At 32.2% G+C, this 16,428-nt stretch overlaps 1 protein-coding gene across 11 annotated transcripts in view; it reads right to left on the bottom strand.

Moving 5' to 3' along the window:
* LOC100741755 (protein scalloped) overlaps nt 1–16,428 on the bottom strand; it is a 345,993-nt gene that overhangs the window by 70,515 nt on the left and 259,050 nt on the right. For all 11 annotated transcript variants that reach the window (XM_024370314.2, XM_033322929.1, XM_003492431.4 and 8 more), the window contains 2 exons: nt 14,142–14,266; nt 10,811–10,949 (listed from right to left, as the gene is read on the bottom strand). In XM_024370314.2, coding sequence (XP_024226082.1) covers nt 10,811–10,949; nt 14,142–14,266 — 264 coding nt within the window. The remainder of the gene's footprint in view (nt 1–10,810; nt 10,950–14,141; nt 14,267–16,428) is intronic.

Here is a 16,428-nt window from a genome sequence, read left to right as displayed (position 1 = left end):
TTTTGTGTTTAAAATTATTCTACGCATAGTAAAGAGTTATCCCGTTGACCGTGGGTTCGTTTGAACCCCGGAAACATTGTTAATAGCGTTAATTAAATTCATTATTCGTAAAACCTATCAATCGTTAATCTCATTATTCGTTAAATTTAATATTCGTAAGACATATTATTCGTTCCTCTTATTGTTCGTTAAACTTATTATTCTTTAATCTAATTATTAGTTAAACTTATCGTTTGTTAATCTTATCATTTATTAAACTCATTATTCATAATATTTTGTAAAATCTTGTTTATTCGCGTAAATATATTCTCTGTTTCGTAAAACAATGGCTAATTCAAACGAAGAATCATTACGCGCCTTAAATCTTAATGATAACCCGACATATATATACATTTATTGTTTTTTCTTTTTGAAACGCTTATAGGGGATTCGAATTTATGTACGTGTGTAGTTGGTTGGTAATTGAAGCTACTTGCGACGTGCTTGAGCTCATCACTGTAAATTTTTTAATATGATAAATACGTCTTTTGTAAATAGTTTAAACAAATTTTTACTACATATACATATGTATATTAGATCGTAATTTTGCATGAACACATATGCTGATTTATTCATCGTTTCTTTGATACTTTAAATTAATTTTTACATGTTATATGAAACCAGCAGGTGCTAATATATACTTATCGACGGGAGTGAATGTTGCGTTCTTTACACGAGTCATTAAGAGTTCTAATTGACCCTAAAAAATCTTAGCTTTACAATAGGTGGAGAATTTTATGAATAGAACAAATCGGTTTTGACCTTTTCGTCATTTAATATCGAAATGATATACGATTTAGTATTGCAAAAATGATATCTCGTGATCTGTTATTAAGAAGTAGTATTGTTTCTAGTGTCAATTGTCTAGTGTCAATGAGATAGTTGGACCTTTAGTTACATATCTTTATTTAAGATTATTAACCTTTTGTCTTATAAATTGTACTTAGTTATAATCAATATGCTTCATTTTAAGGTTATAGCGATAAGCTTATACTTTCACTTTGTATGGGTTGTATGTACAAATTAATTGATACTTTGTTCCTATATATTGTTTTATACATATGATCTATACAATATTTCGTTTAACATAGAATACACAGATTAATTTATATCTTTTTACTATTTTTACATTATTTATATAATCGATAGGTTTGCGACCGATACGACGTTCAAGTCTCTAAAAATACGACCATGAAGAAAAATCTTTTACCTTATAATATGTATCTTTTCGATCGAAGTAATTCATTCCGTACGCCTTTGCCCGTATCATTAAAGGTAACAGAGATATCGTTTTGTAACATCTGATTAACAGAATTACTGAGACATTGTAGCCATTGTAGTCGCTAATAATCGCTAGATTAATGAATATATGTTGAGTGTGTTAAATATAATAATGTTGAAGCTTAATTATCGCGAACTATGAGCCTCAAAAAAGATTGTAATACGTAAAGCCGAATTTACGCTGTTTCACGTTAGAGAATCAATGCGGATGATTCTTGCACAGTGAAAGTGAAGAATGAAACCCGGAATATTTACACCACTTCACTGGATGAATACTTCAAATGAAGGCAAAGGACACCGCTGAAACGTGACACACCGATATTAATGAAACTTTGCACATACATAATGTAGGTACAAATATTCAACACGTATCTGTTTTAGTGTCAATCGTCCACATTTATTGGATGAAAACAGCTTCTAAAGTTGGAGTCGAAAACGCATTTCCTGGATTACTTCAAAAACTATTCACGGTAGAGGAATGGTGCAGATTAACGAATTTTATGCTTTTGAATGAGAAATATGATCGGGTTTATAGATTTTTAGAAAGTCCATTTGTTTAAATAATACATTAAAAATTGTTTCTTTCTGTTAATATTTCTTGTGTATATTTATCGATTTTCACGTAAATTTGTTTATGTCGACTACATATCCAAACTCAAAACATCAATAAATCAAGGTTTTGATTTTTTTCAAATTAACGAATACAACTCTAACGCCGGCGTATCGTTTCAAGCTTGATATTTCTACCTACTACAATGAAATTATTCCCATGAATAATGAATTAAAATAAGTTAGATGTGATTAAAATTGAAATAAATGAAAATTATTAATAAATTATTTTACAATCAAAAAAATATAATGAACGAAGAATGATATAGCATTTTCTAAATGTAGGTGTAGTAATAGCAACAACAAGCTTGTTATGTTTATTTTATCGTTTTTGATACAAATGCTTTATAATATATCAGCTCTCTCCAAAGTTATCCTATTTTTAAGATACAAAAAGTTGAGTTTTCTCACTCTCTGTACCCCTTCTCCCTTCGTAATATAAGAGGTATTTAAATAAAACACCTAAATGGGTATTCGGGATTTTTCTAATTGCATTTTAAGTCTTTCGTATAGACCTAATCCAATTAGGGTAGACGTAACTGCACATGTAGGGAACAGCATTACACACCTCTTGTATCTTATGTAAAAATTTATTACACCACAAGTCATTTGCAGTGCACTAAAAGTAATAATATGCTTATTAGATATTTTGTATTTAGAATAACATGCCAAATTAACTTGCGATGTTTTAGCAAATATCGGTAATAATTATATTCGCTAATTTGCAAAAAACTAAATTCTGTTTTATCCGTATTCGTTTCCATATTCATTTCGTACGATATAAGTATGAAATATGTAGAAATGCGAACTGGTTGTCCGAATATGCATTCAGTACACGCTTATATTTCTTGCTAGTGCCGTTTCGCTACGAGTGTATTATCCATTATGTTCATCCAAAGTAGAGCTCGGCTCTACTCTGTTCAGTGTTCACTTTGGAGGAACATTGTGGATTAAACGAGGATGAAAGCGGCGTTTTTTGATGAATCACCCGACGTGTTCGTCTAAAGTAAAACAATGTAAATTCAGTTTAAGAGAAAATCATCTTGATTTATTCAATTCTTTAGTACAATTACCAAATATACTAGGACAGAATCGCCTTTAACTTCATTAAATTTTGTACTTACACTACTATATAGCAGTATATATAATAAATATGTTATATACATTATAAAAACAATGTGTATGCCTTTGAATGTTATGTGCGTTGTCTATGTGCATTGATTTCAATTACAGGCTTGTGTGACTTGAAGAAATTTGTATCGTTGACTTTGAATGAAATCTAATGACCGTTTTAAGCCGACGGTATGCGTTTGATTCATTTGTAGTCGTTGATACAATTCCTTTAAAACCACTGAATGCATATTCTTTACTATTCGTTGTGTCTCACTAAATAGTAATATATCATTATTTGTTTAAAAAATAGCTACCGTTAACTCACAAATGTGACTAGTACCCGTACTAAAAGGCTGCTGAAAGACATAAGAAATAATAGAGAGTTTTTCGAAGAGCAACATAAATATGGTATGAAATGGGAAGACAATAAGCTTATCATTTGCTAATAATAATACGTAATAGTAATTTCACAAAACCCGCTCAATTCAACGGACAGATAGTATGTTCTTTTTCTCTAGTCCGTTTAGAGAGGCTGTGTCGAGAGGCGAACAAAGCGAAAAAGGAGCAAGACTCCTGGTCGTCCGCGTCCGGCATCCAATAAACCAGTAGAAATAGAAGGATGCGCGTTCTGTGGAGCATGGAGGAGCGCTTAGAGTTAGAGAAGCGTTTAGCTTCTTGCCGGGTTTCTACAGGAAAGAAAAGAAAAAGAGCCCGTGTAGCTGCGGTCGAGGAACGTATTCGAGTTTCTTCGACCAGTGTGGGTCAACGTTCCGTGACCGGACTGCGCCGTAACTATCTTTTCTTGCAAATTTTCTTCATTCGTCCCTCTTCGCGAATCGCATCCCCCTTCCCGAGCGAAACCGCTGTTTCAAAAGACGCGCCGCGCTTTACGATCATCCGCCTTGTCGACTAAATTTCTCTTGCAAGACTGTATATGAGCCTCTAAGGAGGCAAACTGATCGATTCTACATTTTATTAATTTTCCAATTTCATTACTACAATGCGAATTTTTTTATCCATCTGTAGGAGATTTAAAAGCACAAAATTGCAGAGAACGCTCATAATAAGAAAAAATATGTAAATTACGTAGAGGAGGAAGGGGGAATAGAGAAGGGGTAGAGACGTAGTGGATATATGTGTGGAGGTTAGAAACTCAAGTGCAAGTCAAATTCATTTCATGGCCGAGAGGCCTGAAATTAATAAATTGTCATTGTCATTGTTATTGTTATAAAACATTTCAAGTATAATGTTTTTTTAATAATACTTGATAGACAGAACAATTTCTTATCTCTTATGAGATTATTCATTTTTAATTATATTCTCGAAAATATGAATTTGCATAAAAATTTGCAGTGTATTCTCATTATATTAGTACACGATTAATATTCGGTTCTCAAGAAATAAACTATTTACTTCCATAAGTTCATTCATCGCAAGAAGACGATATACAGTTAGTCTCTTAAGTCTAGATACTACACCCTTTAAATATAAAATATTATAGTAAAAACGGTAACACTATGACACGAACTTACGTATTCTTTTGACGTGTTAAGATACATATCCTGCAATCTCCTTAGCATTTTGTAATTTAAAAATGTTATCCCAAGATTTTTGAGAGTGAAATCTTTGAAATTTCTAAATTTCTTTTAGAAATACATCAATAATAATTATATTAATATATAAACATAAATAATTTTTTGACGTTAATGTGCGTTTTTACTTTCTTGGTGAGTCAGACGCAAGATTCAATAAATAGACACTGGCGACTAACTGTAAATAATCGTTAAAAAGCAGTATTTATATAGAACATCACTATTTTTGACTAAGGTTTAAAATCTTAATATACAGTTTTGCACGGGTTTTCCATATGTGTGTAACAAAATCTTGTATTTCTACACAATTTCAGTTTTCTTTGAAACTGTACCAATGCAATAATACCAATCACGTGTCATTATAGTGTTAGTGAAACTTCAAAACGTTTTGTATAACACATATAATATATTCAGAAAATGTTTTTATAAACTCAAATACTTTTGCGAGTTGTATAGAAAAAGTTTTATCAGTATATTTAGAAATTAGTAGAAATAACACCTTCAATATCTAAACATAAATATAAATAATATAAATGTAAATATGGATATCTATTCTATAAATAATATTGTATAAATAATATTTAAATAATTATAATAACATCTATAATATATATTTAATAATTTGAATAAGATTAATAATATATATTAAAATCTCGTTGTATAATCTATAAAACGCTTTTTGTCAACAATTCACGATAGTTCTCTTTCTTTATTTCTTTTATCAGTTTACTATCTTTATATTCTTCATTGAATTCATTTGTTTGAACTATTTGATTTCATGTATTTTAACTAACTATATTTATATTTTAACTAACTTCTCAAATTCTAATGCAAATAACAGTTCGTTAGTTAACGTTAAAAATGCCCGCGAGTCCAAAGATTATCTCGATCGAGTCCCTAGAGTGGAATTTCAAAGATCGAAACTGAGTTATGCTGTTCCGCTTCCATTAAATGATTAATGTTTCGAGGTACGTCTGATTAATGTTTCAAAGTCGCCATCGATGCGCCCCGACTAAGTTCATAGTTGGTGCTCAAAGCCAAACACAAATTCTCCGAGGAACCATTCCGATCGAAAGATACTGCACGCTGCGGCATTTCGTTTCACCAAGCATAATCTGCGATAAAGTTTCCACCAACTAGATAATACCGCTATTTATCATCGAAATCCTAGCATTTGCGACACCTTCGCGCATAGTACTTTTGTCGATAGGCAAGACGATTAAATTTAAGTATTATCGAACTTTTTACACTTTTATATTCTATGATTTCTACATATTAGGTTATCTTGAAGGTTTCTGCTGTTTTATGCAGTTCAAAATAAGAAATTAAATTATCTATTGACTGAAGCCACTATAAAATGTGTCATATTATTTATCATTTAAGATAATATCTTCCTATTAAGTCTATCTTCCTTTAAGTTATCCATTATCTTTTACTTTTTTACGTTTTCCACTGGATACAAGTTTCGACGTAAAGTTCATGGGTTAAAATCGGAAGAAGAAGAAGAGATTTTGTTTCATCATCTGAGTATTATATTTGAAGTTTTCAATTCTATTTTCGTTATTTTATTCTATTTATCTTTATTTCTATTTTAGTTACACGGTTATTTCGTAAATTAGAAATTTACAGATAAACTGTGAATTTTTATGCATTCGTGCCGAATGAAAAAATGCAGAAGAAATGGATATAAAGCATTAAAATATATAAAATATCCAAAGTAAAGTACTGATTACAATTTTTAGTAGGTAAAAGGAATGTCTATTTTAGTGTATATTTAAAGTGTATAGCTATGTCTATAAAAATATGAATTTAGGTAAAAATTCACAATTTAATTATGTATCTAGGTACATATATGATTTTATGCGGGATTTTCATACTACGAAGGTATGAATCGACCAAAGTATCCAAATTTCTATGAACAATATATTTACGTGTTTTCAATCAAATAATTCCGAGAATCCTAAAAAAAAACAGATTAAAAATGACAAATTTTTAAAAGTACCCCCAAAAAACCTGAAAAATTCTTATCCTCGGCACAAAATCGAAAAAAAAGAGATCATCGCTTTCACTGAAAACACCAAAAAATCATTGAAAATTATGTGAGATGTAATAACATTTGGATAAGCGCGGCGAATTGCGCAGTTTCTGGGGCTGATTCACCTTGACGTTCGTCCGCTGCGGAAACGATCGCTCCTTCGTAGAGAAATCTCGATGTGGGCGTCGACGTCCTGATGGAAAAGAAAGAGTGGAAAGAGAGGCAGTGGGGTGCGAGGAAAGGACGAAAGATAGAAGGAGGTAAATTGCCCCGAGATATTTAATCCCGTGGAAAGGCCGAGGGATCCTTTATTGGCTCGGCGAGTGAGCAACGGGCAAGATAAGTTTCCCATAGGATCGATGGCCAATCGCGTTAAGCGATTTTCGCGCCTCGTTATCCTTTGTTTCCATCCGCGTTCGACGGACGTCGATGCTGTTATTCTCGGTCTCTTTCTAGGTTTCTCTTCCTTTTCCTTCCTATCTTGAGCGGGACGATCGACTTTGTATCGTGTCTCGTATTCGACCATACCAATCAGTGGCTTATTACAACCAGATTACACAAATGTTGGAGATTCGGACGTTGAATTTGAATTTTTGGAGTTGTGCATGCAGTTATGTAAGGGTTCGTTTTGTCATTCGTAATTATTATAAAATGTTCTTTGCATCAGCAGACTATAGGTATTCGTAATAATAATTCTCTTAATAATGATAATAATATTTCTTATTATTCTAATGGCATAACAATAAGAATCCTTTCCTCCATTTCGTTTTTTAAGAATTGTAATCTAATAGTATAAGAAAATACACAGTAAGAGACCCTATAAAACAGGAGATATATTTTGCGTTGTCCGAATTCTCTATTTTACAGAATCGATACAGCAAGTAAACTAAAATAAATTCTATATGGAAGTAACGCAGCTGATTTTGTATAGAAATAACTGTCACACAATACGTATCACAATACTTATCATATAAAAGTTATTTCATAACTATGATTTTTAAATCAATTAAAGAACGCATACATTTGCATGTCGGGAATGAATCAAGCCTCCAACAAAGTACAGAAGGCATGCGTAACGAAACAATTATCAATATGTAGTGTTCTTGTTCGTCACATACATACATGTATATAGAATCTCTTTAAGCAATTTTGCGATTGCGTTAGACGGGTGTGCGGTAGCAATTTCCTGAGCGCGTTATACGAGTAGGAGATACTTTATAGGCGTCTTTCTGTAATATATTCTAATAATAATAATAATAATAATTATAATTTGACTGAGAATGGATAATGTATAACGAATTGCTATATAAATAATTTCTATGTATAGAGTCCAATTGCTTCAATAAAAATAGATAAAAACTAAACGATATTGTAAGTTAATTTCTACTATTGAAGATATGATAATGTTACTGCTATGTACGACACTCCTTGAGGCTTCTAAAAGTAAGCTGTGTCCAGGCGAAAAAATTTCCAACGTTTCGGTAACATTACAGGAGTATGAGTATATTCTGACTCCTGATGAAGTTAACTGTAATGTTAGCGAAACCTTGGGAATGTTTCCCTCTTGGACACAGCGTATTCTTAGAATCTTCAAACAGTATTGTGCCTAGCAAATGTTATCTACGACAATGCCAAGTAACAGTATTAGATGTGACAATTCGAGCTGTGAAAGCTTTAAGAATTGTCCTACTAGAATAAAATGAAATTTCCTCGTGTGATACAGCAAATAGAACGAGAGAGTGACAAAAGTCTCGAAAGGACGATACACAGCTTTGTCGATTGTCGTTCTCCTTGTTTTCATTCGTTGTTAGCGAGCCAGACGTCTGAATTAAGCTTCGTTTTCATGAGCGGCCACGGGCCAAGATTGAATTGCCACCCGTCGGCTTTTGCCGCGGAGTGCTTTCGAAAATTAAGCGACATTGTGCCTTAACGAATAGGGATTCAAGCCTATGTCTGCCTGAAAAAAATATGGCAAGAAGGGCTGGAGGCAGGATTGAGACTAGAAAAAAGTCGTAATCAATTTTTGTTTTATGATATGATTCGTGAAAAATTTGCTTTGTGTTGAAGAAACTTAAAAGGTAGTAGGTATGATATAATATAGGTAGAACGATAGTTTGTATTCCTTTTTATAAAATTTTATCGTTTTAGTGTCGATCTTAGCTTTATTTCAACCGAGAAAAGGAATTTGACTATTTCAAGAAAATCTTCAACATAGAGTTGGAACGAGAAATCACATACGTTGATGACTATTTTCTCATATCTTCATCAAATTTCAGAAATTTTGTAACTAAAACAGCAAAATAATAATTCTGCCAAAAGTGATCTAAAAAACGCGGCAGGTCATTACGTCACGTTAAATTTCATTGCATCTCTCAGCAAGTTTTAATATTTGAGGAAAATCTTTGGCATAAAATCGAAACGAGAAATTACATACATACACACACACACACACATAAATCTTAAGTATTTGAATCAATCTTAATTTCAAATTAAAAAAATTTGCAACGGTAGAAAACTACAATTCGAAAATAAAAAATAAAATAAAAAATAAAATAAAAAATTAAATAAAAAGTAAAATAGAAAATAGGAAAATACAGCGGCTACAAAAATATTTGCACATACTCTTCTTTTCCAATATTAAATTTTTGTAATCATATGAAACTTATGAAAGTATCTACTACTAAATATCAAATTTAATATACTTGAGGCTTAAATCGTTAAATCGCAAATAGAAAATACCATGTACCTAACCTTATGAATTGACGAAAAATTCGTTAAGAAGGACTGAAAAAAGATAGTGGAAAATGGGAATCTATATTAGGACAAAGATGCTGGTCAAGGGGCTATCTTTCGAGGCGTGGCATTATTGCCTCGGTGGTGAGTTCATGGCGGTTAATGGTGGCGACTACGGTGGTACCCGTGGTCGTAGTAGGCAATATCTGGTCGGTCACGTAGACTGACCTCAGCATCGAGCAATAACGAGCTCGGCTGGACATTTCTACCATCGCAACGCCCGTACGTGAAGCACAAGGAATAGTCCTTCGTGCAACGATGTTTTTCTTTGCCGAGATATTCTTTGCGAATAAGTCGGTTCTTGGAAGCAAAAATTGCAGTAGCTATTAAAAATATTTGCACATACTTTTATTCCCCAACGAAGCATTTCTTTTATCAGGTTCTTTACATTTCATTCTCAGTATCAAGTTTTCGTAGTTATATGGAAGTGTTATTAACTGATACGAAATTTGATATATGTACTTGAGCCCCATTAATTAGTACTTTATTAATTAGTTAATTAATTAGTTAGTATAATAAATGTAATGGCGTGCAAATATTTTTTGTAGTCATTGTAATTTGTTTGAGTAGTACTTTAGACCTTTTGCTAGATTTAAGCTTGGTTTGATGGTTTCGCCGCTTAAACTTTAAACTTTCTTTTTTACAGAATTTAGTCAAAAAACAATTATATTAATATGCTGCAACTGTACATACAGTCTATGCTCTTCTTCTTTTACACTGGCTTAGGTAATAAAATGATTAAAATATTTCTAGCGTAAAACACAACAACAACATAACAAATATATTTTTTGATTTGGATCTTGTAACATAATTAACGAGAAAGATAGGTGGCAGAAGAATAAATGTGTTGCTGCTACTAAACTGGTTGAATACACAAGCTCTACATACTATACTAATCCTCTTTGACAGGTTTTCAGTATTAATAATTGGCCGATTAGTATACAACGGACCATAGATAACGCGGTATTATGTTAATAAAAATATCGTGTAGCATGCTTTTTGAACTCGTCTTAACATTCGCTACAATCTAATAAGAAAATAAATATATGGTCCCGTTTAAGAAACCTAAGGTGACTTTGTTTTCGTTATGAAAACGGACTATTTTCGAAATTTTTATTGTGGCCACTTCTTTTATATTAGATACCGATAAATCTTGGTTCGAGATTTTGTTTTGTTACACAACCGTAAATGGTTGAAAAATTGTCCGCCGTATTAGATGGTATACTCTGTATACTCGTGCTATTTCTTTCTCCATCGTCGTGTTCTATTTGCGTATTTTTATTTTTTTATTTTCTTCGCTCTAGCGAAAACGTCGAAGAGAGATTTGCCAGGAAATTGCTCGACTCACCGTACATCTTCCCTTCGTCGGACAGGATGATTTTGCGTCGGCCGCATGGCGGATATATAGTGAGTGCTTCCTGGAAGCTCTGCTCGATATCCGGCGACCATACACCCTCCGCGTCCGCTGCCGATAGGTCCTTCTCGTCCTGCAAAATACGAACGCCTCGGATAGGATTTCTCACAAACTCTTTAGCTGATACGGAAACTCTCGTGAAATGTACGCGATCGTCCAAGATTTTTGGTTAATCTGTCTATGTATCATTTGAAGAGTTAAGCCTCAATTAGTATCGTTGGATTTTACATTATAATAGCTTGATTTACTTCATACAGGTTACTTAATTGTAAGATATCCGATTTAATTTTGTATTCCACGTTGTATATTCCCTCAATTGCAAATTTATTTCCATTAATTGTAATTGCTTTGTTCATTGCTGATAATCAATGTTTTATTATACATTAAGATTAGATGACTCAACCTAAATTGTTACAGTCAACATTGTTTCTATGAGTATAATTATTATGATATTGAAGAATGGAGGAAAATTTGAATTCATATAGCCGTCTCCTTTGTATGACAAAAAAATCTATAAATTTAAAACATCAGGTAATTACATACACAGTAACGTGATCAATTCATTATCACTAGATTCAGATGATTACTTCTCTTCAATATTAAGATATCTATTGATATTTTAAGAAAATTGAATGCATTTTTCGTTTTTATTTTCTAGTTATTTTGTTATAATGTTATTCATTCATATACGATATTAAATGAAATAAAATTTGTTAAGAATGTAAGAGTAAATTTTGTAAACACAAATGCATGTAATAAGTGTATATATATATATAGTACTGACTATATATATACTTACTATATATATACACGAAAATCTACATATACCTATCGAATATTGCGTATTTCATTTACCAAGGAAACTGAAAACACAGTTTCACGTCACAAAATTATTTATATTTACGTATCAATGCAATTTTTATTCATGTATTTCTAAAAGGAATTTAAAAATACTAAAATATTTCAATATATTAATTCACAAAAATTATGGAATAAGATTACATCAAAGGCCTTTAACCTTTTCGATGGCAAGGAGATAGTAAGACATTATTGATGACCTACAAGTTATTAATATAATATCAAGTCAATTTTTATCATTACATATGGACATGTTAACACACATATGTAATTTTTAAACATTATATTTTATGTTCTTTTATCTCCTTTTTCTTGATAAAGATAAAAGACAATAAGTTGTCTTTATCATTATATTTTGACAATATCTCTCTCAATATGTTTAAAAAATTCGTGGTGCTGATGTTTTTACCATAACATTTTATATTTTAATAGGTGTATATAGATTTTTGTGACTGACTTTACATCCTAACATTTATAACCGACTAAGTATAACGTTTATCAACAAAATGATTGAATACAAGTTACGGTTGAATTAAAAATGTCAAAGAATGAGACAGATTAGTGCTGCACGAACAGAATAATGGACGATTACTTGGGCCGTTTAGATCAAGCGTAGAAAGACAGAAGGTGAAACGATTCTGCGAGTAGGGGAAAGTCTTTTCTGAGAAGTCCAGTCACGTTTATAATATTGGCTGGCACGCAATTCCACTGGAGCTAAAACTTCGTTTGCGTTTGTATCCTCGCAAGTGTCGGAATCATAGATGTGTAAGAAATTTTATTCAATTATGTGAAAAGTAAATTATTGTAATTGAAAAAAGAATTTATGGGATTTTTAATCAGGATAAGGAATTAACGGCAGAAAGGGATGAATATCGTCATTAAAATTTTTCAGCAACACTTGCCCTTTTGCGAATTTAATTAGAAACGTTAACTTCATATTAATAAACCTTTAAAATATTGAAATGTCTCGTATTAAACTACCAAGCTTTTCATATCTTTTACTTGTTTAACCAATGCTTTTATTACATTATTTAGATGCAGTTCGGAAATCTTTACAAATTTTACAATTTTATGATATACTAAATTAAATTAAACGCGACAGTTATGAACGTGTGATTTATTGTTTACACAGTGTAAAACAAAATATAAATGTTGTTACGACTAAGTTAAATAATGAAATAAGTCGAAATTATTATTTTACTTAGTATATTATTAACGACTGAAAAATTTACAGAAGAAAGAAATATTCTTCGGCAATTTATAATTTCGAAACGATGAATTAAATTTTACTTTCTTATAGACCTAAAACCATAGAGCAATCTAATTAACAAATCACAGCTTAAATTGAGATTTCTAGTCCATCGAATAATATTTCTCATTACTGTAATATTAAATATCTAGGCCATTAACAAATTCATTTTCTGTGTGTCTGTCGCAGTAGAAGATAATCACCATGTACCTTTAACGGATCATTTTGTGACACATTATAAAATGATATAATTTTGTAATTTGCTAATGAATCAAATATTCAATAAAGATTGTAAACAATGATTGTTAATACATGTGCATAAATAAACCTTTCTTTTCATGCACGATTCACACGACTGATAGTGGTTATAGTGACCTTTTATAATTGTCAACCTCTCATTGTTAATTAACGCCTTGACGCCGAGCTGCATATCTTATATAAATCGTACATTTATATAGAATAATACGAATCAGTTATTTAAATCATTTTTTGAGTCATCAACTTAAAATTGAGGTATCATATCATTTATACCGACAACAGGCATTATCAAAATATGGTACGCCAATTTACACAACTTTGGAGATTTATAGTCGACACTATTATATTCGACACTATCATTTTTTATCTGTATACTTAAAGTGTAAAAACTGATAAACATTTACAAAGGAAAAATTAACAAACAAGTTATAATTTATAATGTAAACAAACAAATGGATCTTTTCAAAACTTGTTTACATAAACATATTCGTTGCTAAAAAGCATAAAATTCGTTCATTAACACAATTCTTCCGATTTTCTAATAGTACTTATCTCGATCTTCACCAATCTTTCTACCTGTAATTCTACCTTCATTTACAAACATATATAAAAGATGTAAATCTAAGCAAATGGTCTCTAAGCTCATAAGTACTTAAAAACAAGTTCATCTATAAGTGAGAATCAAAGTAAGTAGAAAAAGTGAGTAGAAAAAACAGTTTTCCATGACATAATGAAAAATCCGCACCGAATAATAATTAAATATCTGCACCAAAATTGATATCAATATTTGCTGGTTTAACAAAGAACTACTTGCACAATTACGTCGAAGGAATTTATAGGAGGATAAAGGAACAGATTATCGTTCGAATATTTATCGTTACTCACAGTAAATGAACTTACATCGCTAATTTCGCCAACGTCGAGGTTCTTGGTATCCGAGCCGGAGCCGTTCGCGTCGGGCGGCGGCCCGGAACTCGTGGGAGTCCACGGCGCGGAAATGGTGTCGGCTGCAGCCACCGCACTGCCTGTAACAATCGAATACATCCAATACATTAATCCCTTACAATCATCAAGCCAAAGAGATACAACTTTAATTAGTAATTTAGATATCATTAGAAAGTGCAATGAAGTACGTATAAATAAATGAATAGGTTATTCAAGATAAAAGTAGGATAAGCAAATCTAAGCATAGATAAAATAAATACACATAGTATAATTTATATCTAGTAACAAGATAGTTGAGATGTAATATAGTTATATTGTATTATGTATTTAATGTAGGAAGAATCCCGAAGGAGAATAATAACGTAATTATACATTAATTTTCTGTATAAACTTGTCAAACATAGAAATACCAAAAAAAGAGAAAGAAAGAAACCGTAAATAACATATTAAACTGGATAAATGCAATGGAATCCAACACATATATATGTCCTACAATTTTTTCATATTAAGAAGAAAACAAGGGAGAAAAAGAAGAAAAAAGAAATTAAACTCGTTACTAAAGTCCAGTAATTTCCTCAGATTTAAAAAGGGACAAATCAGAAAAGAAAAATTAAACGGAGTAACTGAATGACTAAACTCGATAAATGTAATATAAACCAACGCGTTCTTATATGTAAGTGCCTTACACTTCACAAACCACTCAAACCCAGAAATTTCACATTCAAAAAAAGGGAACAAACATTACACGAGACAACGATCAAGCTACAGTGGTGTGCAAAAATTTTGAAGCTCTAACAATAAATCAGATAGAGTTTTCACCTAATATTATGAAATAAATATTTAAAAGAATTTTAATTAAAATTAAATATAAGAACATGTAAAAGGGTAGAGCAAATAAACACTATTATTACTTAAAATTCTTTAAAAAATCTCTCTTGGAATCGAAATTTCTTGGACAAAATCTATTTACCCAAAAACTTTCTCACAATACCATATGAAGCTTGCTAAATTCAATATAAATCATCCTAAAACAAGTCCAAATCTGTAATTTAAAAGAATTTTAACTAACATATAATATACATAATATAATAAATGCATAAAAGAAGTAAAAAAAAAACAGTACAATTAATGAACAATATCATTAAATAATAAATACTAGTACTATTAAAACTTTTGTAAAACCTCGCTTTTGTATATACATATAGAAATAAAAAACTCTGTCTTGCTAGAAACTTTCTCATACCACTGCATAAACTCTTCTAATCCAATATAAGCTGTAATCGTAAAACAAAATTATGAAGAAATCTAAATCTAAAATCTAAAAGAATTTCAACTAACACTGTATATAAATGCTTAAAAAAAAATAAAAGAAAATAGTAAAACTAATAAACACTATTCTAACTTAAAATTCTTTGACATATCGCTTTTATACAAATACAAATAAAAATATCTATCGGACGAGAAACTTGTTCACTCCACTGCATTAAACTCCTTAAATCCAATAGGTATAAATAATCGTAAACAAATTACTGTAAACGCGTCCGGAGTCGTGGCCGCGCGCGTATCATATCGGGGCGGCCTGTGCCGGAAGTTCCGCGCGCATCGCAACGAACGAAGAAGATTTACAGCGTTGCACCGCCGACATATCTCGGACTCCGGGTCGCGGCCGCGTGACGGAATCCGCGCGGCTCGTTTTCAAGCCTGGAATATCACAATCCGCCACACAACCCGACCCAACCCCTCGCCCAAGTCTTTCACCAAGCAAAACAAAGAGAGAGACTGTCCCAGTAAAGTAGAGCGAGAAAGACACCCACTAACAGTCAAATAGAAAGAGAAACCTTATAGAAAGAAAAAGAGAGAAACCTCTATATAGGAAAGCACGCGCGAAAATTTCACTGCAGTTTGGCGAAGGTGGAACAAGAGGGGTTGCACACAAGAGGTGGGAGTATGGACGGTGGTGGAAAAATCAGCACGTGAAAAATCGCGGCACGAGCGGCCGTTGGCGCGGCTTTCTAGATTCTCTATACGTCGGAGCAACAAGTGTTTGCTGATATCGCGTATCAGTGCTTGGTTGAGTGGTGGGGGTAGATTGGAGGCGGAACACTCCGCCTACAGGGGGTGGAGTGTGTATGTTAAGCCCCCGGAAGAGCCCCTGGCCCCTCGCTTCCGACCGCAATACCGGATCCCCTTTCTCACAGCAACGAACCCCCGTAACACGCCGGGGGAAACTGCATCCTGTCGC

Source organism: Bombus impatiens, unplaced genomic scaffold, assembly GCF_000188095.3.
Source record: "Bombus impatiens unplaced genomic scaffold, BIMP_2.2 scf_0733, whole genome shotgun sequence".
Classification (NCBI taxonomy): domain Eukaryota; kingdom Metazoa; phylum Arthropoda; class Insecta; order Hymenoptera; family Apidae; genus Bombus; species Bombus impatiens.
This window is presented reverse-complemented; position numbering and strand designations above follow the sequence as displayed.